The sequence below is a fragment of the Anser brachyrhynchus genome, assembly GCF_964034855.1.
Source record: "Anser brachyrhynchus genome assembly, chromosome: 6".
In the NCBI taxonomy this organism is placed as follows: domain Eukaryota; kingdom Metazoa; phylum Chordata; class Aves; order Anseriformes; family Anatidae; genus Anser; species Anser brachyrhynchus.
The window spans coordinates 26,190,315-26,213,794 of NC_137700.1; the positions used below are offsets into that span (position 1 = coordinate 26,190,315).

General features: G+C 41.9%; 1 protein-coding gene across 11 annotated transcripts in view; it reads right to left on the reverse strand.

The window, feature by feature from the left end:
• The window catches only part of ARHGAP22 (Rho GTPase activating protein 22), a 149,977-nt gene that overhangs the window by 119,216 nt on the left and 7,281 nt on the right, over window positions 1-23,480 (reverse strand). For 7 of the 11 annotated variants that reach the window (XM_080596972.1, XM_080596971.1, XM_080596978.1 and 4 more), the window contains exons 2-3: window positions 12,813-13,012; window positions 27-114 (exon numbers count right to left, since the gene is read on the reverse strand). In XM_080596972.1, the coding sequence (XP_080453098.1) occupies window positions 27-114; window positions 12,813-13,012 (288 nt within the window). Of the gene's footprint in view, window positions 1-26; window positions 115-9,226; window positions 9,459-12,812; window positions 13,013-22,103; window positions 22,353-23,226; window positions 23,458-23,480 lie in introns of those variants that run through there. The other 4 variants (XM_080596984.1, XM_080596983.1, XM_080596982.1 and 1 more) reach the window with 4 other exon arrangements.

Here is a 23,480-nt window from a genome sequence, read left to right on the forward strand (position 1 = left end):
CAAAATAGAAGGAAATGTTGGCCTACCTGGGGCAATTTCAAAAAGATGCTTTCCTGGTTCATCAGGATTAGGTGGCAGCTCGTTCACATGATTGCCTTGCAGTAGAATGAGACCCTGTAAGGAACACAAACACCAGTGAAATTGGAAGATGCATGAAGAGGGTAAAGAAAAAATAAACACAATATTGCAAACTTAAGCCCCCCCCCTCTTTCACTAAGTCCTTCGTTTTTCCAACCCCACCCCTCCTGAGCAAGAAAAATACTTGAGCTGGTCATGCACTTGCCTCACCTGCCCCTTCTCTCACACTGGACACTTGTGGTCAAACGATCTTTCCTCTGTAGTAGCACTACTCTGAACTTGCACAGGTGAATTCTACTTGATTTCCTTAATTAATTATCCCTTATGAAAATTTTCTCATATCACATCTATTCTTCCTTCACCTTTTAATTTCTCACTTAACTGAGTTTCAAAACTGAGTTTTAATTAACTCAGAGTGCCGCCTGCAAGCTATATCATCAGGTGTCTTGCATAAGAGGACGCTAACTTAACTTTGATGTTCATCTCAGCTTCCATGAGGTAACTAAAAAAAGCCATAAACTGAGGTAAATTTCAGTCTTTAGTTTGTACCTCTGCCTCTCACATACAAGAAACTCATTTGACTCGCTGGAATTTTTCTAAACCTTGAGGAGTTTGGATGTGAGCAAAACCTGCGCTCTAGGCCCATCTCGGGAAAGTACTTCCAGTTCATAAGTATATAACATAGCAATGATCTTCAGATCAGCTTCACGTTTCAGTCTGCACATTTCAGTGAATTATCGCTTACACTGTAACCATTTTTTAGGGGACAACAAGTTTCTCTAAAGGGTAACAGAGAACCAGCTTACAGTTGTCCAATCTGTCTGACACTATAAAGCACTCTAAATAACCAGAATGTAGAAGACAAAAAACAATTCATAGTCGCAGGAAGGGCGTATCAGTTCTGACAGCTGCTGTCACTAGTAGAAAGACATTACTAAATTTAAACACATAGATGCGTCCTTGCCCAGCAGTCCTCAGACAGCATTAATTTACTTCCCAAGCAAGATCGCTAATGGTGGATTAAATCAGTTTAATTCTCCAAGGTCTAACTTGATATATGCCAAAGCATGCCCCAGAAATAAACCTCAGTCGTGACTAAGTTATTCCTCCCTCCCTGAGGCTTTGATAGCCATCCCTGAGATGACTGGACAGCTCAAGGGATGGGCGAAAGGTTTTATTGCTTCCAGTAAGCTGGAAGTTCAGATCTGGTTTTTGATAATAGCATTACCTTATGCTCTTTTCCATAGGAAAAAAGTTTAAGGAGCTAGCATGCTTGAGCTTCGTCAAGCATGGGTCTAGGGTCCAGAGGGGAAGACATATGAGGAGTGGCTGCGGGCCCTTGGTTTGTTCAGCCCAGAGCAGAGCAGGCCGAGGGGAGGCCTCATGGCGGCCTGCAGCTCCCTCAGGAGAGGAGCGGAGGGGCAGGTGCTGAGCTCTGCTCTCTGGGGACAGCGACAGGACTCAAGGGGGGGGGGGGTCAGGCTGGATGTTAGGAAAAGGTTCTGCATGCAGAGGGTGGTCAGGCACTGGGACAGGCTCCCCATGGCAGCAGTCACAGAACCAAGCCTGGTGGAGCTCAAGAAGCACTTGGACAACATTCCCAGACACGTGGTCTGAGTTTTGGGTGTTCCTGTGTGGAGCCAGGAGCTGGATGCTGTGATCCTTATGAATCCCTTCCAACCTGGGATATTCTATGATTCTAATTTCTTATGATTTAGCTTGTCTTTACTGAAGTTGTATGTGCATATCTGGTTTTAATAGCTCCTGTGAAGAGGGGAAGAAATGGGAGGACCGTCTGTTCTTTCATTACATAGCTTTATATTCTGAAAATGTTTTGAGTGACCAGCCCTTCTTGTCTTTGCGGTGCAATCAGCAAAAAAGGCCTGCAAAGTAAATTATGAATAGAAAGATAAAATTGATAACTACTTTTGCCTATGTTCAAGCAGTGCCACTGATTGCTTGGTTGCTGGCCTTCTGAGGTAATTGTAAGCACTGCGTTTCATGAATATCCAAGAACACTATAAATAAAACAGCAATTCTCTGGAGCTGTGTAAGTTCATACTGTTTCACAGATTTCAAGGGCAGAAGAGGTTAGTAGGGTGTCTAGCCTCAGCTATACCATTGCACATACAACTACAGCTTTGCTCCTTTGTCTTGCAAAATACACCCTAGATTGGAAAAAGAAAACAGGCAGCAACTAGGTGGCTTTTATTGACAAGAAGTGCTCAGAAGACTTGTGGATAAGCTGAGAGGACAGATATACAGGAACATGCAGACACCTTGGAGACGAGGAAGTATCAAAATGCCCAGCTACCAGGAGGTGTTGGTGTTACCTAACAGCTAGTTAATTTCTGTTACCAACCTCAGTGGCATTCTCCATTTATCCAGTGAAATTAATAAAAATATTTACCAAGTTTTTGTGATAAACCCCCTATGTATTAAACATGCAGCTGCCCTCCTCACATCCCCTTTTAGGTGTCCCATTATCAAACCTTTTACAGGCAGATCACATGGTTGTCATTTCTGTTCAGTGACTGCGTGTGTCTCTAATGTTCTAGCAGGGCCTAGAGATACTGCTGCAGAATGGAGTGTCAGGGCTCAGTTCCTGTCCCCTACATAGTGTAAAGGTTAGACTGTAGAAGGGCACAGTGTTGGAAGGTACCCAAGTTCATACTGAGTAGTTTATCTAGAATAGCTGTGAGATAAAATGAAGAGAAAGCAACAAGTCAACAGAACAGAATAATCTTTCAGCAACTTCCTGCCCAATCCTGTTGTCCTACATTTTTATTTTGAGGTTCACTTAAATTAGATGATGAAGACACTCCAAAAAGAACATGAAAACACTGAAAAGGCAACATGAGTAGAATGCTGGTGCATCACAAATTATTCCAAACTGGGGCAGGACATGATCTTCAGCTTTGGAGCCCAGCAGCCAGAACATGCTGTAGAAAATTCTGCTGCTTTCTGGCATGCACAGTTCAGTCCCACTCCAGATGCACAAAAGCTTTTTATCATACCAAGTCAATACTGGAAAAAGATCAATGAATTAGATGCAGAGTAGCTTCCCCCCCCCCCGTGAAACCAGGGATGGGCACATGCCACCTCCTGCCCTGCGAACAGAAGCAAACCTAAGGCTATTTTACAGACCACACATATTAGCAGTTATCAGGAACATCACAAGCTCTTTGCAGGTCAGTCCTTCCTTCCCCCTTTACTCATGGGAGCACCTAAGAAAATATTCTAGAGTAGCAATAGCTGCAAGTTCACACTAGCTTTCAGCACAGAAGTCAGTCTGATGGAGTGGATTGTGCAGCTGCAACTATGTTTTACAGCACACAAGTGCACACACTTTCAACAGCACGTGATGCACTAAAATTGCTAAGTAATTCCTCTTCACTTCAGGAAGTCCATGGCATTCTCCTGACATCAAATCACAGCTTCATCTTTTTAGCATTGTTTTCAAGAGAAGAGTGTCTATAACTCCCCCTAAGGACCTGGAGGCACATGTTTTCATAAAAATAGGCAATACTACATCCATAAACAAGATGACATTGTTTAAGATTTCTATCTTGAAGTGTTATAGCATAAATCTCATTTCACCTTGTCAGATAAGCAATAAGAATGTGACCCTCTTACAGATCACATATAAATAATCAAGCAGGCAGAAGATCAATGGGAATTTCAGTTAAGATAGTTTTAGCTTTTGCACAAGCTCACAGGCCTGATTAATATTAATCAATTAAAACCTCCACATGGTCTGTAACGAAGTTTTCTCAGGGACACAATGTCTTCCTAAGTCATGCAGGCATGCCTGCATCATTGTCCTTTCATTCCCCAGAAGCAGGTCAGATGCAAATCCTAATTTTACAACTGTTACAAGAGTTGTAAGGACATGGTCCTGCAACATGCTATTCAAAATTGCATTCCCCAATAATGAATGTATGGTAACATTTACACTGGATGAAGAAAAAAGTTCTTATCCCCAGTAGTTTTCTTCCAGACAGATGGAGTTCACATCCGTGCAACCACTGACATGAACAGCTTGGTGCACTATAAGTGACAGATAACTAAAGCACTGTTTCTGCAGAACTTTCAGAAGACTAAAAAAAAAGCTAATGATACCATATCTATTAAATAATGTGTTTTAGTAGCCACAACTTGCTCAATGTTACATAGAAACAGAACAGATTCTCCAGGACAGAGCTTAACTAGTAAACTATTACAAGTAGCAGCACAGCAATATCGCATTCTGCTAGCAGCCTATTAGAAAAGGAAACTGAGAAGGTGGTCTGCCACTCAATAACAAGTAAAAGCCTGGACCAGGGAACTTAAGGCTTCTACAGGATATTTCACCACAGAAGCATTAAGTTCTTGGGCTTCAGCAAAGAGGTTAGCACCACATTCTCAAAAATAACAGGTGGGAATTCAGCTTTACATTGCCCCAAGCTTCTCCTTTCAAAGGGTTACTCCTCAGGGGAGCCTTACAGAAATTCCTGTCACCCAGGGTTAATGGCTTTTTAGCACCCTGGTTGAGTGCAGCTGGCTCTTTTCCCTCCTCCTAAAGCATCATAATCTTGACACAATTTCCACTCCTGGGACAATGACAGTAAGAAATTAAGGTTTCAATGAGTCACAGGTTCTTCAGCTTTGTCCCCTCAAGAAATTCTAGTTCTGCCATCTAGGCAGGATCTACTTCAGCAGGAGAATCAGGCACTTGCTTCTTCTAAGTACCGGCACTGCAAAACCTACTCGGACAAGTCAGGGCAGTGCTGTCTTTTTCTGTCTACAACATACCTGGCTCTGGTTCCCAAATCCCATATGTTATGCATACAAACCCCAAGGACCACAGAGACAAGTGGCAAAGCCAGATTCGATTATGAGGGCATTGGCTGCCTGTAAAATCCTGAAGTTTACAGTCTTGAACAGTAGAACAAAGCAGAAACTGGCCCACTGCAATAGCCCCATGAAGAGCTGCAGATAATTTCCACATCTAAGCAAGTGAGGGACAGTGTGAAGAGGAGGCCAGAAGGAATGTGCAGGGGGCAACCAATAAGCAGACTAAGGGTCACAGTTTTACCAGGGGTGTTAAATTTTGGTCATTAAAATCAAATTATCTTGAAGGCAAAAAGTGAGGAATGCAGAAACCTCCATTGCAGGTAAATATCCGACTTGCAGTCTAGAAAGATTGCCAGTACTTACAGGGTCCTGAGCAACAACAGATTACATTAAGTTCAAGTCTCTCTAGCCTTTACATAGCAGTCTATCCATAACGATGGATCAAATTACTGAGCAGGTAGATGCAAAAATGCAAGATGCTGCCAACATCCTCATCCATCTGCCATGGACGTTTCAGGCTCACAGGGGAAAAAACATTTCAGTGCTCAGTATACAATGAAATTTATGTGTAACAGTTTAGCATGCAGCTGTAGCAAGCAGTTTAATAATAGGCTATAATGTGCGCGTGGATGGCAATGGTACTACACAGGCTGTCTGTCACTCTGTAATGCCTGTACTGACTTATCAGGAGGCAGCAGTACAGGGACATTGTCTGGCTTATTCAATTACATTCCCTCTGTTCAATGACTCTGGTTAGAGGCCTGGCAGTCAAAACAATGACTACATGAAATATGCTGCCTAATATGCTACTTCAGCTAGGAAAGAACTTAGCTCAAATGCTGCAAGGATCTTTTACATACATACTGAAGAACTTGAATAAGAAATTCATCTCAGCTGGAAGCTTTATCCCTGCCTGTAATGCAAAGCATGTACCCACTAGCTCTGTAAATATAGACGGGTAAGAAGCTGAAAATCATCCTGAGTTTAGTAGTGCTTCCAGATTGACAATTAAGCATCTTCAGCACTGTGTTTAACCTAGGACTGCATTCCCTCACTATTACAATTAAATGTGGTTCTCTAAAACAGAAAAGAAATGGATGCTAGACTAGCAACACACAGAAAAAAGCATGTGAAGCAGCAAGAAGTTAGTGAAATATTAACTAATGGAATTCTTGAAGACAGACACACTCGGGCAATGCTCAGTGCATTAAACAATGGTAAGTATTCCCAATCAATAAGTTGCAAGCTAAACATGCTGTGTACACATGCAAAATATCGCATGGTGACTATTACACTGTATCATCGAGGTACCCTACTGCTACTCAGCACAGAGTTAATTAGAATTTAAGTCTTCTTCTGCAAGCATAAACACATTTTCTTGCACATATCTGCTGTCCTATGGGCAAACTGATACATCTGACCTAAACATTTTAAGTAGCCCTGCTCTGGTTTGACTTATTCAATTATCATTTAGTAGTTGTTATTAATTCTCCTAACAGCTAGGTGATCTCTTCTCTTTGCAAGCTCTTAAACATCATACTCCCTTCCTCTAGCTACCCTACTGCTTTCTTTTTTCTTTCTGAAGTCTACTTTGGGACATCTTTACCACACTGTCCAATAGGTATTGTACTGTAGAACTTAAATGGTTTCCACAAGGACATTCCCCCCCCCCCCCCCCATTTATGGGTTGTGTGTTCCACTTATGTGCAAGAAATAATAAATTTGTCAAGTACTATCAGAGAATTCGAAAATTCTTGTAACTTCCAGATATACTGTAAATTTTATAGAAGATTAAAGCCCAATATCATCATCTTATGGTTGTTGAACACATCACAGAAGAGCAGCAGGAACAGAAGGCCACAGTCCTCCCTCCCCGCTCCTGAAGCATCAGATTGTATACCTCCTTATTCTAGATCATGCAGGCCAGTTCAGACACATCCAGTCTCTGCAGGTCATGTCATTAGGACACTCATTAGTAGCACGCCTCTACTTGTACCATCCAACTTAATACTGTAAAAGCAACTGTTTTAAATGCATGATTTATTTTTAAGAACTTCTTTTATACTCTTATACTAATATTTATTAGTCTTATACCCACTATATACCATCTTACACCACATACCACCAAGAAGTTTAGTCTCCAGTGATGATACAGTGAGGTCCTGAAAGCTTTTCTTATTCCATGGTCAAAGGAGGCTTTCTTTCTTGCCTGAGATCATTTCTTTCTTTGAGCTCTGAGACAGTAACTCAGCCAGAGACATTCCTGGGACAACTCAAAAATCTTTCTGAAAAGCACAGCATTCATTCAGGAAAATGAAACTGATTGCACCAGCCAATACTTCAAATCAAGGCACCCTGAGCAGAGACCCAGCAAGGCTTTTACATTGGTGCAGCAGCTGAAAGCCTCAGCCATAGTTCCTTTGTACTAGATACTGCACAAGCAACCAAAAAACAAAGGATTTAGACCAAGACCAGCAAAGAAACCATACCCTCCCCTTCCTAACAGCTCACAAAAGAGAAATTTAAGCATGCAGCCACTCTAACATCTGCTTGATAAGAAGAAAAAAACCCAGTGATTTCAGCAAATAGTATCTTAACATGTTAGTGAAGTCCTTTCCCCTGCACTTAAAAGTGAGTACTGAGCACAAATATTTCTTGCAGAGATCTTTATAGCAGCTTCAAGTGTTAAATTCTTTAGCAATCTTCAACAACATTCACTGAAGTTTATACAAATCTTACTGTAGATCAATAAAAACCAATGCACTACCTCTGCTGCTATATCCTGGGCATCTTTACCCAACAAAATTCTTCACAGGGGCAACACTTCTGTTCTACATGAAGTTTGTCAGTTTCTTCTGATTCTCTGAGCTTCAGAGAAAAGTAAATGCAACCCACCTCTAAAACATGCATTCTGCTTTCTTGTTGCACTACTAGTATATCTGAACAGCAATAGCAACGTGCTGCAACATTATTTAGGAAAAACGGCTGTCATTTCTTATGTCTGCAGAGTACCCAGTAGCACAGAATTCATTGCTTTCTGCATTCTACCATGGTGCAAAACCAAAATGGCAGGCCTTCTTAGGTCCTTCTCAGAAATTACTCGTTTTCCCTTCATGTCTAACGGAGAAGTTAGTTTGGTACGTCTGGTCTCAAACTCTGACATTTGGGTAGACCTAGATACAGAACCAATAACCATAACTATAGATAAGAGCCATTCTTTAAAAAAATCAGTCGTTTTGCAGAAGAAGTCTCCTTCAAGTAAAGTTTCCCCATCAACTCCCCGTGTGCTATCTTCCAAAGGAGCACAGAATAATTTCTAGGACATTTGACTAGTGATCAACTAACCTATTCCTCTTAAGGTATCTTCAGGATGTTTATTTGATACAAGAGGAGTCAAGCAAGGATCAATCATTGTCACACTGCTGCACACACTGCTGCGCACGGTTTACTCTGCCTTGCAGGTGACAGTTAACCTTCTCCTGCATTAGTCCAAGAGCTGCAGAGATTTGTAAGATAGAAATACTGTGTTTTAAACTGCTGTGAACTGAACCAGGGAGAGCCCAAACCACTTTACATGCAGCTGTGATTTTAACCTGGGAGGGGCTCATCTCAGATGTTATTCAGGGCCTTCAGAAATATCAGAGACTTATGTAAACACACATGTACATACAAACACACCCACACTCCTGTGCTGGAGAAAATCAGTCCTGTGTTTTAGTAGAAACAGCATCATGTAGAAAAGCTTTTAACATGAGTGATTTGTTAGCAGCTGCTTGTACAACATACGGATAGAGATTTTAAGTCATTTTAGGGTATAATAGTCATCTGTCAAGACTAAGGCTTTCATATACACAGAATTGTTAAAGAAGACTAGAGACTGCTGTCAAGAGCTTCATGGGAGTTCAGAGATAAGCCAGACTGTCTGACATCTGTAGGAAGATAAGGATCCTTGCAGAAGTCTCCCAATCAGCAGGACGTAGAAGAAACTACGCAAGACATCCACCATTTCTAGAAGTGAAGTACAAAAACCATACAGCACTAATGAAGAGTTTTAGCAAGCTGGGGAGGCTGGGCTTAGGAGCTCTGAGCCATACTCAAATATCTAAGGAGATACAGGTCCTATTCTGCAAGAGTTATCTTATGCTTGCATACCCTTGCCTGTCAAATCATTAGCCAACAAGGCTAAAAACCCAGAAACAGCTCACAAAGCTATGCAGACAAAAAGGAAAATGGTGCAGGAGTGAGCAAAACCAGGAGATCATGATGGGAGAGAGACGGAAGAACATGAAAAGCACGTGGCTGCCAGACATACCACTGAGATATCCAATTGGCCCACAACAGGAACAGTACAAGCTGTGTCATGATCCAGTGGAGGAACCCAAACGGGAGAGGACCAACATGAGCCTCTACATAGCTTCAGTCCTTGAGTTCTGCAGACAGTATGCCACAAGGTCACTGGATTGTGGTACTTCTGAGCCAGCAAAATTAGAGAAACAGAAGCCTGCCTCCCATGGCCTCCCTCCCCCTAGAAGAAGGTCAAATTGTTCCCCAGCTTGCTAAATTAATTTTTGCTGACAGATACACACTCCTCCTTCGAGACACAGCACAAATCCTTGCCTAAATTTCTTCCCCTCAAAATTTGCATAGAACAGCAATAACTCCCAGGTGTATATAAAACATGCTAAAACACATTACAGCCCACTCTCAAGTCCTGCATGCTGGCATACAAAACCCATACACTCTACCCACACAGGCTAGCCCTAAGCAGCTGGCTCACCTCTCTCTGCTTAACAATGGATTACTTGGGAGATAATGAGGCCCAGCTGACTAAGCAAGGCTCTTCACTCTTGCCTCAGCAACCTGGAACACGGTAGCTCTTGATGTCAAACTCCAGCCTCACAGATGACCATACGAAGATTTGGAGGTCAGTCTAGGACAATGAAACACTGTTTTCACATCAGTGCATTTTCAACAGAGAACTGGTTTAGGTGAATTGAAAGCAGAAAAGACTGAACAGGTTAAATGTCTGCTCACAAAGTACGCTTTTTTCCCCCTCACATATTGTGGTGCAGCATCTGCATTCATGGGCTTGCCAGAAGATACAACCCTAAAAAGTGGAATTTGAAACCTTTCGTGTGTTGAGAGGACTGTGACAATGCAAATATTGTAGACTAGTGGACATTGTGCCATTAAACTGGCGTACTTTGCAATTTTCTGAGTAAGGTTGCAAAGCAGCTGATTCTAGCTCATCTTTCCCCTGCAGGTCTACAGCAGCCTGAGAGGCAAGGCAGCACCTTTAGGAAAGCAGACTGTACGTTCCACCTCAGAAGACTGTGCAAAGCCTCCTGGAAAGGAACATTCCCCCCCTTCAATACAATCTCTCGTTGTACCCAACGTTTCCTTCACATTTACAATTCCTATAGATTTTCAAAGTTTAAAAAGACTCCCAAAGCATTATCAGACAAAATAATAGTCAGGTCTTGGTAAAAGCCTATCCTCCAAAAGCCTTCTTCTTGGGCTAGTGCATTTTGCCTGAAAAGAGAATGGTCAATCATAAAATTGCTTTCACTGAGACCTGTGTTTGGACCATTAGCATGGACAAGTGCAAAAACTGTTTTGAATGGTCTTCATAGTGCACCTTTCAGCTCCCAAATCTAACCTTAACTGAGCATAGAAGGAAAGCACAGTCCAGACCAAGTAAGACTAAAGTTGTTGAAGTGCTAAATTTGGGAGATGCAGATTCATTTTCCTACTCAGGATTTCTCAAGAATATATGGCCAAGTCACTTAGTCTCTGCATCACAGTTTTCCATGAGCAAATTCAGACTAACAACTTCACCTTAGCTCAAGACAAGGCTTGCTGTGAGGATAAAACATTAATGCTGCCATGATGTGTATTGTTTTGTTAGTGTCATCCATTTGCATCAATGTCAGCCACTTTCTAGAGAAATACAAGCCTTGTTTCTGGCTTGCAGCTTCTGAAAACAGCAGCTGACAGCCTAGAATTACAGATAGAAAGAATATTCACTAATATTCTGTTTAGCTGTGAAATGTACTCAAATACTGTGAAGACAAGTTGCATTAGCAGAAAGAGACAAAAACAAAATAAAATAACCTGAAAAGCCGACAACTTTCAGTTGGTGAAAAATACTTAACTTTTGCTTTTCATGAACAATCAGCATCTGCTTAAAAGACTTTATTTCCAGATGCTTAACAGAGCCTCCTGACAATCGTAGCTTTTACTAGAAGTCCTTACTTGAAGTAAATTGCACTACTATTTATTATGGGGTATTTTGAGTTGTTAACTGCAGTAGAAATAGTACATAAACGTTACTGACGTTACTGTGATTCTAAGCAATGAGTTTTCCGTAATTAGATTTCTTCATGAGGAAAGCTACAGAACTGACAGGAAATGTAACTAATTCAGGGAAGATCAAACTTGATAGCACTTAGGGATTTAGTAGGAAACATTGCTGCTCTGTCAAGAGAGAATTAGCAGGTCAATAACATCATATGCAAAACCAAGAATGCCACTGCCTTATGAAATAGAGAAATACAGTCCGGCTACCTAGAGAAAAATTGTCTGGACTGCCTCACTCCACCCTTCTGCTCTTGCTACTGGTCAGGAGTTCATGCTGTGCTTCAAAAGTTGTAAGTCTGGTGACAGCTGAACCAAAGTGGTATTGGCTTCTAGATCATATTTTGACCAGTTTTGGGGGGAGCATCGTGCACAGTGGGAGTGGAGAAAGGGAAACTCTTAACCAATGTTGGACTGACAGCCAGTGGAATATATCGCTGCAGAAAGCAGCTGAGTCTAAAAACAAAGATTTGGAGAGGCACTATACACACATAACAAATTTCTTGAATGATTACAGATGAAGTACTGGATACAGCCTTAAGAAAACAGTGTTAGTAGGCTCAATGCTGTCCAGCAGATAACAAGAGTTAATATGACAAACCATTCCCTACGTGCTACTGCAAAGCTGCCACAGCTTCTAACTGCTAGATGCTGTCCTCACTTGCATGGAACATATAAGCTTAGATAGACCTCATATTGCAAAAATAACCATTACATATGATAAAATAATATTTAGCTCAGTACTGAGCTTTGTTCAGACTTTTCTCCAGTAGCAGACAAGAACTGCAGGATTGCAATGGATCAGGAAAAAAATCTCATGGAGCCAGAAAAAACTTCAGCAAGACAAGATGGTAGCAGCTTCCAGCAATTGCTCATGGTCAAAGGAAAGGGTTACCAGTTCCCAAACTTGGCTACTTCAAGCCATTTACAGCATTATTCCACTAAATAAAGCAGGGTTATGGTAATCCTGTCTTTCATCCTACTTACACACTCCCCACTCTTGTCTTCAATCCTCTTCTCAATACCACAACCTAGAAAAAGGTTCTTCCTTCACTTCTGGGCTCTTACTTTACACCTTTCCAATTACACCTGACAGTGACAGCAATTTCTTTTTCATATTTACAGCTTACAATTCCTACTTTTCTCTCACATAACTACGCTCTTACTAAACTAGCCTCCCTGAAATGCTAACAGTGTACTGTGTAAATGATGCCTTATACTCAACACCTTGCCTTGCATCTGGTGAGATGTATATAGTAATGAAAGTTTTGACTAGTTACATGGCAAATAGTTAACAGGCAGAGGTAATTTGTTTTGTTTTAGAATTTCTCAGCATGCCACAGTAGGTAAATAAATAACTTCTGATGTTCTCCCAAACTCTGCAACTTATCCATGTGGTAACTAAGTCTCCTTGCAACATCTCTTGCTTTGAGCATTCTCAGTGCTAAGAACAACTGAACTGAGGTCTCAAACAAAAGTACCGACTGTGACCCACGTAAAGTCACAGCCAATACACTGTACAATTCTAAAAATAGTCTTACCTGAGGTTTAGTTTCTTCCTCATCCTTATAATAAAAGAGCTGGTCCCCACGCAGCACAAACCACCGCTGCTGCCAGTTCTTCATAATGCTCCTCTGTTTCTTCAGCCAGCCACACTTCAGCACACGTTCTTGAGGGTTAGGAGAGGAAGGTCTGGAGGGAGGCCCAATCTGTTCACCCATCACCAAACTCTTTGATCGGGCTGAAAAAGCAATTACAGAGAAAGTAAAATAATGAAATAAGGATGAGAACAAAGAGAACAGACCACTACTTGCACTCTCCTTCTTTCAGTAGGAATTTGCTTTTCAGGGTGTACATTCAAGTTAATGACAGCAAAACAAGACAAACATCAACCTTTTGGTACTGCTCGCTGCAACAATCTTCTAGGCAGCACAGTACCTCCACTGCTCCTACTCCCTCTTCCTTCATGGCAAGTCATTACTTGCCTCCAGCTGTACATGGGAACAACAATATTGCTCTATCCAAAAGAAGAGGATGTGCCTAATGAGGATGTGCAGGTGTTGTGAGGGGGGGTACAGAAAAGAGAACAGGAGATACTAAAATGACATTCTTACCCCCACTGCCACTGAGATGCTTTGTCAGTGACACCAGCTGCCACAGGAGGAAACAAACACGCACCAATAGAGTCAGAACTGAGAAAGACTCAAAAAGGGAATAGGCACGTAGAGATAACATAGCTATACAGTATGATTCAAGTCACCTGAGTCTTTTGAGCTTTCCAACTTTGAAGCAGAAAAAACACACTGGAAAAATTTCAAAAGGACAAATCTACTAGTCTGGAGTAGCAAATAATCGTATATTGCAAGTAAAAAGTGAGCCCTCTAGAATAGAAAGGTTACATGATCTCATAGGTCTTTTCCATTTCTACTTCCTTTGAATTTATGAAGTTATGAAGTATCTTATAAAAAAAGTTATTTACTATCTGAGGTCATTTTCCTTCATTAGAGCAAGTCTGCTCACCTCTCCTGTAACCACCCCACAGGAGGTCAGCCTGTCCTCTGACAGTTTTCCAGTTTTACAGGAAGAGGGCATCACTTTATTAGGTTTTTTTAAGTGTAAAACTCAGTGGGAAACCTTGTCTGACATGCAGATTTTTTCCATTTCTCTAAGTTCCTAGGGTGAGTTCCACTACAATAAAGTTTGTCTCATGCCTCCATCAAGAAAAAGTAGGGTTCAACCTATAGCTACTTCCTACTGTAAGAAGTTTGTTTTCAGTTGTATTCTAAAATTTAATTAAGATGTTGAAATGACGTAAGACATGCTGATAGAGTTACAGCTTTTTCAGAGTTATCTGTCCCTTATTTTTGGCTAAAATAATTTGCTGAATTTAAGCTGAACTCACATAAAGCATTAGTTCCACTTTAGTGAGATCTACCAGCAAACTTTATATTTGCTCAAGTAACCCAGTACTCCTCAAATACTTATTTTTACATATATATAAAAAAAAGCTTAACACAGAATTCACTTAAAGTCAGGCTCTGACGTATCTGGGCTTATTCTTTAAGTTTACTCACTATAGTCTGAGCTCTGATAAGACTTTCATTCTAGCAAAGTATGTAAAGAATCGCTTGCCTTCCACAAAGCTAACTGAAGTCTTCATGCCTTCATACATCCCTTTCTGGCAACACAGTGCCCTCTAGCAGATGATTACAAAAGTACCACATACAACTCTGCCTGCTCCCCCCATCACTCTCAAGAAAAAGAGGATCCCATTTCGTGTGTATGCAGTAAGAAAGCAGACTTCACATTTAAATCTCTACTACAGAGGTACATAAGGACTTAGTTGAAGGAACAGCCTTTTCCTCATCCCAGGACATGTTTTATAGCAAGGACCAAGCTGTTATCTGTGACAGTCCCAGGTTCCTTTCCACATTCATGTTACAACACACCTTTTTACAAATATCCCAAGAATTTGCTTTTCCAAATGGAACTATGTTTCTTGGACAGTGCCTTGGCTATTAACCTAATTAGTCTAATACCACCAAAATCTATACTTCAGGAAGCACCTCAGTCACCTCCACACTACAGCACCTCAGCACCTTCCAGACCAAACATGATTCCCAGTAGTTTCCAAATTCCCTGTCTGCATACAGTTATATAAACCCTCTCCTACTCCCCCACTCCTACCCAACAGGAATTAGATTTATTAGATTTAACTGGAAACAAACTGCCTTTATTATATCATCTACATTGACAAAAACCTCACAAAAGACATCACCTAGCTTCAGCATAACCCACGGTAAGCCTTCCTTCACACCCCCTTTGGGGTTACTTGCACAGCCCTGCCTAGTAACAATTTATTATAGCAAAGAGTTGAGGCTTTTGCAGTCAGACACTAGAGGATGTATATCCTCATACTTTTATTTTAAGCAGCACCACACGTTAGTCAATTGCTATGGCTGTTAATTCTTCACGCTGTCTTAGCTTTTCATTTCCTTAGAGCTTCTAGTCGTGACTGTAATAGTTAATTTCATTATGGGGATACTTAGCAACCTCATCTGTAAGTCAACAACATGGACCAGACAGACATTTTTAGGAGGAGGAATTATTTATGGCTATTAATGGCATTGACGTTGACATTGCAAGCTTCATGGAATACAATAATTGCATAGAGAGGTCAGAAGAAAGTTTTCAGATGAGTACGGCCTGCCTTTAAAGGAGCTGGTATCTCATAGTACTTGGATCAAAATACCTACTTTGATAATCCAATCCAGTACATCAAGCCCCTTGTTCTTAACGGTAGCTATATAAATAGATGAGCACTAAGAATATATAACAGAATTATGGAAACAGCAAAGCATAAGGAAGAAAACAAATCAATAAATCAGGCATACAACAACTCAGCAAATACTTTACACACTCTAGAGTTCTAATCCAGTAATGCCTTTTCAATAACTCCAAACAGTTTGGTTTTGCTCTCCACATTTTCATGAATTGATTATTGACTCAGCCACACAGAAAAGCATTAAACAGAAATCAATGTAGAAAGGATTTAAGCTCCCCCTGGAAAAAAGGTTTAGGATTCACTTGCACAGAGCAACAGTACTGAAATGCCAGCTACAGGACATACCCACTCAGAAGCAGGAAAAATGACAATAACAACCCAGCAAGTTTATTACAGACCATATAGACCCACATCCTTGCTGCCAACAACAGTGAGCCAAGCCTCTTTTAGGAACCATTAGACGGCAGGAATCATTAAATGGCAAGAACCAGAATTGCAGACATTGAAAATACTCCTGCAGCTGGAAGTGATGCTCCATATAGATGTTGTCATGGCTAGATGAAGGTGGGAGTAGGCACTGTGAGCAAAGACAGTGAGGTGACCAACAATGACTGCTGTACTAACACCTGGGATACACCAAGTAAGCTCTTCAAAACCCCCACACTTGATTGCCATGCCTTTAATAGCAAACTCAAAGATTATCCCAAGGAGTGGACAGACCAACTCAGATGGAGCCATGCTGCCATTCCTTACAGAGACGGGAATCCCTATCTACATCCCAGCTTGTCTAAAGTTACTCTTCAGTTCTCCTCTTCACCCCATTACCAGAACATCAGACACCTACAAGAGTCCTCTGCCACTCAGACCTGCCTCTGAGCAATACATATTACCACTTTCTCATCACCTTGTCTACCTTAAGCATGCACATCAACACAAATTCCTCTGCTACACTTCTTCCCTTCTCTGTCCACACCATTCCCCTTTTCTGAGCACAGTTCTCACTGAAAACACTTCACAGTTTCTTCTTTCCTTTCCCCGCTCAGACCACTACAGATTTGAACAGTTATTGAGAACCTAACTAAATCAGACATTGAATTGCATTGACTTGATTGATTTCAATATCAATTAAAGTTGTGGTCTTTTGAAATTTCATAGGCAATAAGACTAAATCAATACAGTCATTAAACAGATTCTGGCTGACAAACTGTCCTTCAGTGAAGGCACTTTGTTCTAATGTTCCTTCAACTAATGACAGTGACACCAGCTATTATTTCTGATAGTCTTTATTTAAAACACTAGCCACAAAAGGAAGAGATCTTACACACTATAAACAATATTCTCAGTTTTTACTTAATTCAAACAGTGTCAAAAAAGCTCCGACAACACAAGAGATACTGCATTTCCTTTCACCAAGTTGTAGGAAAAAATATTTGCTTCAGATTTGTTTTGTCTCTAGTACACATCTGTATTTGTGTTTGCATTTGATTGCTGAGATACCACAGCCAGCGAGCACAAATGAAACCAAGACACTTCCTCAACAACCTGAGAATTTATCATCTTGAAACACAGTAAAGACATTAATGGAACAATGTTTGAAATGATCGGTGATAAAATGTATTTAGACAACTAGAAGGATATCAGTTTAAAGAAACTGGCAATGGCTTTTTGTTCTCTGAAGCCAAATAGAGTAGCAGTCTGCACTGAATCAAGATGCTGCTACACAGCCATGTGCTTGCTCACATTTTGTGACCTGGAAGACACATACTACATTTAGGAGTACTGCCATAACAACAGGTTGTGCTCCATTAGTTGTAGTCAATGAAGTTACACCTCTCTATTCAGAACATTATATAGAATATTCCGGGATTATAGAGACCAAGACAATGTGCTGCATTCTACCACCTTTCCTTGGTTCCTTGTGAAGCACTAATGCAAGCTCATGCCATCAAACTCCAGGAAAGATGTACTAAAGCTGTACCAGGGTGCCTGGCAAACCAGCAGGTTCCTGAACAAAGCAAGTCCTGCCCAAGGGTGCCAGCTGCAGAACAGAAAGGCTGCAGACAGAGTCCAACAGGGGCCTGGCAAGCAGACCCAGCCACAAGGGCTCAGAGATCAGCCAGAACAAGAGGCAGCCCAAAGGATGACTGCATATAAGCCAGCACCCTTGAGGTGGAGGATTTAGAACTTTATTGCAACTACTTGGGACTGCATCATCTCTCCAAACATGCCCAGGCAGGACTGGTGCATGGTTTTACAACTGAAAATCTCAGATAAAATAGAAAAGCCTGGAGATGCTGCTTTCACAGCCGTACTGTGGAATATTTCACAGCCCAGACTTGGTTTGTTTTTTAAGCCATGCCAGCTGTAAAGATACAATGAAGAAATGCACTGCTGAGCAGCCTAGCTCCTTCACTGATAACAGGGAAAGGGAAGGCAACCACATGCCAAGAAGCTCTGAAGCATTAGATTGCATACATTCTACATACCAGCATGTTTTAAGGGTAAGCATGCTGACAGTACCTGGCAAAACAGGAGGCAAGATTTCCTGCTAGCTATCAGGTTAGTACACCCACACAACACTGCTGTTCTACACATACTCCTTCAGGTACAGAAAACTATTTAACACTGCCATGCCCTGAGCTCAGGCTTCTTCCAAGGTTTACTAGCTCATGCAAAGCAGCACTCAAAGCTGCCCATAACCTTCCTAGAGTCAGAGCAGGCTCAGATATTTGCATCCATCTTCAATAAGCATGCAGTATTTCCTTTTAGAACATGTGGAACAACTCTTCTCCCTATACTACAGCATTTACTTAACACCATCGGAAACCAAGAAGGCAAGACACACTGGGTTGAGGGCTGCTGCTTTCCGAGTGGCATGAAGGAATTAATCTTGGTCTTCTGTGTAGTTCAAGACAACAGCCATGGCTTTTCACCACTTTACAAACGGTATAGTCAACTCTGTATAAAGCATGCTCTAAATCAGAAAAGTTATTTTATACTCCAGTGACCTGTGCAGTATGACCAGGAGAACCGCTTATACTCATCAGTTACTTCGCAAAAGTAGGCAGCTAGTGCACCTAAAAAAGGCATTGGGGCCATCAGGCTGAACAAAAGTAGCAATCAGTTTGAATCTTTGCTATCTTTTAGAGTGACCCAAAGGGTCGTGGCTTCAATGAAATATGCTAACGTTATTTTGGCTAGATCTGAAGCAGAAAGTACAGCACACTGGGAGCAGACAAGCATGGTGGAGCAGCTGGTGTCCCCCATGACCCACACAATACTTATTTCAGAGATTTTCTTTTTGTCTCAGTAGTTGCATCCCACAGAATGACCATGGAAGCACACTGTACATGGAGCACATTTATTCATCAGAAACAATCCAGAACTATGATAAAACACCAGCCAAAGCACAACAGTTGGTTTAATGTTGGAAAAAGCCTTCAAGATCATTAAGTCCAACCAAAATGATTCTATGATTCTACATTAGGGGAAAACAATCAGATCTGCTTCAAAAGCATGCCATTAATACAAACCAAAATGGTTATTTATGTAGACATCCCTAACTACTCCAAATGAAGACACTAGACAGGATCTGCCCACTGACCCAGTAGCTTAGACTAAGGACAGAGACACATGCAGTAGAACAGACAGTAAATAGTGAAACTTTTGGACATTATAGTAACAGAGACTATTAATATAATGGCTCTTCACTGAAGACTTAGTTTAAGCCTTAGCTGTTGCACCCATCCATTCTCATCTTAGTTCTCCTGCTCCCAGTGTATCTGAAGTAACAGCACAGCCCTGTCTGTACAAGGCAAATGAAAATGTGTATCAAACAGGTAAGCAAAGCCCTTGCAAAGAAAAGCCTGTGAAAGGACAAGGGATAAAAACATCATTCACTTAGCACCATAACTACTGGCCTTTTAACCCTCAACACAAGATACAATGTGGGGGCTGTAATGGTTATGTTATATTTTCAGTACCAGCCAGTTTGCTACTGATCATGTAGCAGCAGCATGCATTAGCTTCTCTGTAACAGAATGCACAAAATACATCACAGCCCAACCATTCAATTTTGCCTTTCATCACTCTTACAACCTTTTCTTCGCTAACACTGGCCTCCTTTCCCAATTAGAAATAGGACGAAGTTGTTTTGCATAGCTTGCTGCACATCATATTTTAAGCAAGCCATTCAGCATTGCCTTTTGCATGTATGTTCCTCGGCTTGGAGAAGGCTAGGTAATACTCTACTCCTCAGGCAAGGTTAGAGAGCTACAAGCTCCTGCTGTTAACTGAACACTAGTCACTTGAGTAATACTCATATGCTTTATTTATTTGTTAAGCACTGAAAGGGACACAAAGAAGCTGGATAGCCAGTCCATTATAACTTCATGCTATTCTATCCAGGTAGACAGCAGGTTCAGGTTAGTTTCATTACCAAGAGAGATTCAACAATTGTTTTTGTTTGTTTTCAGGAAAAAAAAAAAAAAGAATAGAAAGGAGACAAAAGATATGATCAGCAAGAAGAAGAGGCAAAGATAAGTAAATGCCAGTAGGTCAGAGTCCCAAATTCAACATGTTGTGTCCTTTGTTATTGTTAAAATCACAGTTACAGACCATACCATTGGGCAGCACAAGTACAGAAACCTGTTCCCTCCAGAAGTCTGCATTTTCAGGTCTGCACCATGCACTGACAGTCCCCAACTGGAACCACTGCAGCAGACTGTTCAGAGGACAAAGCAGCACTTAGTTCATATCCATTTGCTGAGTCAGTTTAAAGCATGCCCTTACCACCAAAGAGCACGCAATGGGCTACAGAACCGTTGCAAAGCCAAGCACCAGCTCTCCGCTCCCACTGAACCTTGGCAGCATCTCTTGAAAGCTGCCCATCATCTCCATCTGGTTAGTTAGAACTGCCTACCTGACAAGCACTGCTAAACTCACACCCTACTGCTGGCAAAGCTCTGTAGTTCCTTGGGCAACCACGCTGAGCTACAGCTCACCGCTGCCAGAAGAGGGAAGTCTTACTCCCTTCTCCCTACACCCACACCACTCTTTCCTTCTGATCCACCCAGCCTTATGTTCCCACACTTCACTGACAAGCTCAGACCTTTTTATAAGAATAGTTACTCTCTGGAATGCCAAAAAGTCATCTCAGATTCCTTTTCCCCCGCTATTTTAGTGAGTCAAATCAGGTCACAGAAAGAAGACTGAATAAATAGCTTGTGCCCCCTCCACAATCAGTGAAAACCTCTTGTAATCTTCCCAGTGCGTATGGATTTAAGACTTCATTTTAAATAGTTTTCCTAACCGTGGTGGACTGAGGGGCAAACAAAAAATGCTGGCCACAATCACATTCATGGTGGAGCAGGGACTGTACCTAAACATGTACAGCACCAAGCACTGTGGGATCCTGGTCAAAGCTGCAGCTCTTCAGCACTACAGATACAGCACATAGGTCTGCTGCAGCGTAATAACTTAGTCAGTCATATACCCTGCATTCACCCATGTGTTTATAACAAGTGTCAGTACCCATGACGTGCCAAGTACTTGGTCCATATTCTTCAGATACTGCAGTGGCTGCCAGTATCACTGATATCTTATACTAACCAGAGACATTTGTATGCCACTCTCCATAGAATATCACTTCCCCAAATTATTCTGAACTGAAAATGATAACTAGGAGTAGAGAAAACTTCGTCAAGGCCTTTTATCAGTAACACTGAAGTGATAACGTCACCCAGCCACTTTCAGGAATAAAACCTCCCCATATTCAGCAATAACATATTTCTCATTTCTTTTATACAAATATCACACAGGTATTCATTCCTACACTACTCTCAGGGCATTACACCAACAGCTCAATGTACATTTCAACATTTGTTATGTCTGTTTTCAGTGTGCAAACAGCACCTGTCCCTTTCTCTGCAAAACAGGTCCCTCAGTGACTTGCCTTAGTGACAGGGTTATTTATTTGGGGGACAAAACTAGAAGAAATCCAGGAATTCTTACTCCTACATGTCTCATACTCTGAACACAAGTACCCAACTTAAATTATTTGGCTGTTTGTAACAAGATGTCACTAGTTAACACCATAGGGAGGGGTCCTCCTAACTTGGAGGTCTGCACAAGGTTAAGCATTAGCCTGTGAAACTCCCTGCCTACAGTTCTCCCACAGATCATGATTGATCCAATCCTTTCCCCTGCAGTGTAACCACTTCACCTTAGAACAAGTGTATACAGCTTCCTCCTCATTTAACACCACACATGATAGGTTTTTTTTTCCTCTTTAACTTCAATGAGTTCACAAAACAACTATCCTACTGAAGCATAAGTTGCTTTTAATTACACGCATTAAGAGGAAAGATACTCCGAGCAACTTTTTTCAACTCCAGAGGACACCTAGTATCTCCTTTGTTAAGCTATTCATAAAGACAAATTTACTCTCTTTTGGGCATGAGACACACACAGAGAAGCTCTGTTGAAGGCAAACACATTAGAAGGACTGTCAGCAGCAGCCTCCCTCCCCCATTCTAGTTTTAAATACCTTAAACACATGCAGGCCTGGGCACGGATCCTTCCCTTTCCTCTTCCAGCTCACCAGATGGCTCACACTGCACCCTCATCAAGGGGTTCCCCCCTGCCATCATGGTGTGGGAGGGCCTTCATCATTGCCTCAAACTACCTCTGCCTATTATGCAGGGAGCTGGAGAAAACAAATCAAGCTGTTTGTACTGCTGTGCTTGCCTATTAACTACCACCAATGTAAAGGGAAGCCAGCAAGGAAAAATAACGTATTTCTGGTAGTAGCCTTGCAATGAAAAGGAATACATTTATACAGGCTCTAGAAGGAGCAGGTGACTGACCTCCCAGGAGTGAGGTGCCAGCATTTGTAGTGCTACCACTGTGTTCTTTGCCAGCCTGCACTCACTCAGCAGGTGTTTTACCGCTAAATTAGAAAGCCTATGGCTTTTTCGTTTTTAAATATTTAATTTCCCCCCACACACAGTTTATCTTCCTGGCAGTCCAGCCACCCTTCGAGCAGTGTTATTGCTCCTTCTTAAGGCCTCAACGTTTCCCCGGGAGGTGAGGCCATAGTTCGTTATTTCAAATTCAAATGGCGTGTGCCCAGTAAACTGCTGCTTGCCTGCAAAGTTTCAGGGCTTGTCCTACAGAAGGTGATCTCCTGCCTGAGCCTTCAGGCCAGGACAGAACACTATTGCCAAAAGCTTCACCTAATTCAGCACACACCATGAAGCCCGTGTGGAAAGAAAGAGACATCTCCACATGGACAGAGAGGCTCACCCCTCTGAACAGCCCAGGTCCTTCTTTCATGGATCGTACCACTGAGTAACAGCAGGAAGCTGAACCTCTCTCTCTGGAGTTATGCCCCAGTTATCAGTTTCTCAGACCTTCCTGTACACACACACAGCCACTGAACCAGACAACAGAGACAGAGCATGCCAGCTGATAATGCAGCTCTTTGCGCTGCACACCCCTTACCAAAATAGCAAAGTGCTAGGAGACTGACCGCTACCAACAGGGCAGGGATAATCCCCTGCTTCCTTCACCTCCCTAGGGCCAGACACAGCACGCAGTGACACCCGCACCCTGATTTGTCCACCCCAAGCTTCCCCCTCCAGCTTGGGGCTGTTCTTCAGGGCACCTACATGCAGCTAGTCCAGCAGCATACCAGGCTCCAGCCCCAATGCCTCCCTCAGCAGCCTACAGCATTTTCTTAGAATTTTAAGCTCAACCCAGCAGCTTTACCTCACGTTTCTCCAAAGCAAGGAGATGAGGCCCAGACCTCAAGCAGGGCTTGCCCCACAGTGCCTCAGAGGCTCCTTCTCACACAAGTTCACAAACCACAGGCCATAAACCAAATTGGTTTTGCCAGCATTTTACTCTAGCCTTTTACCCACAT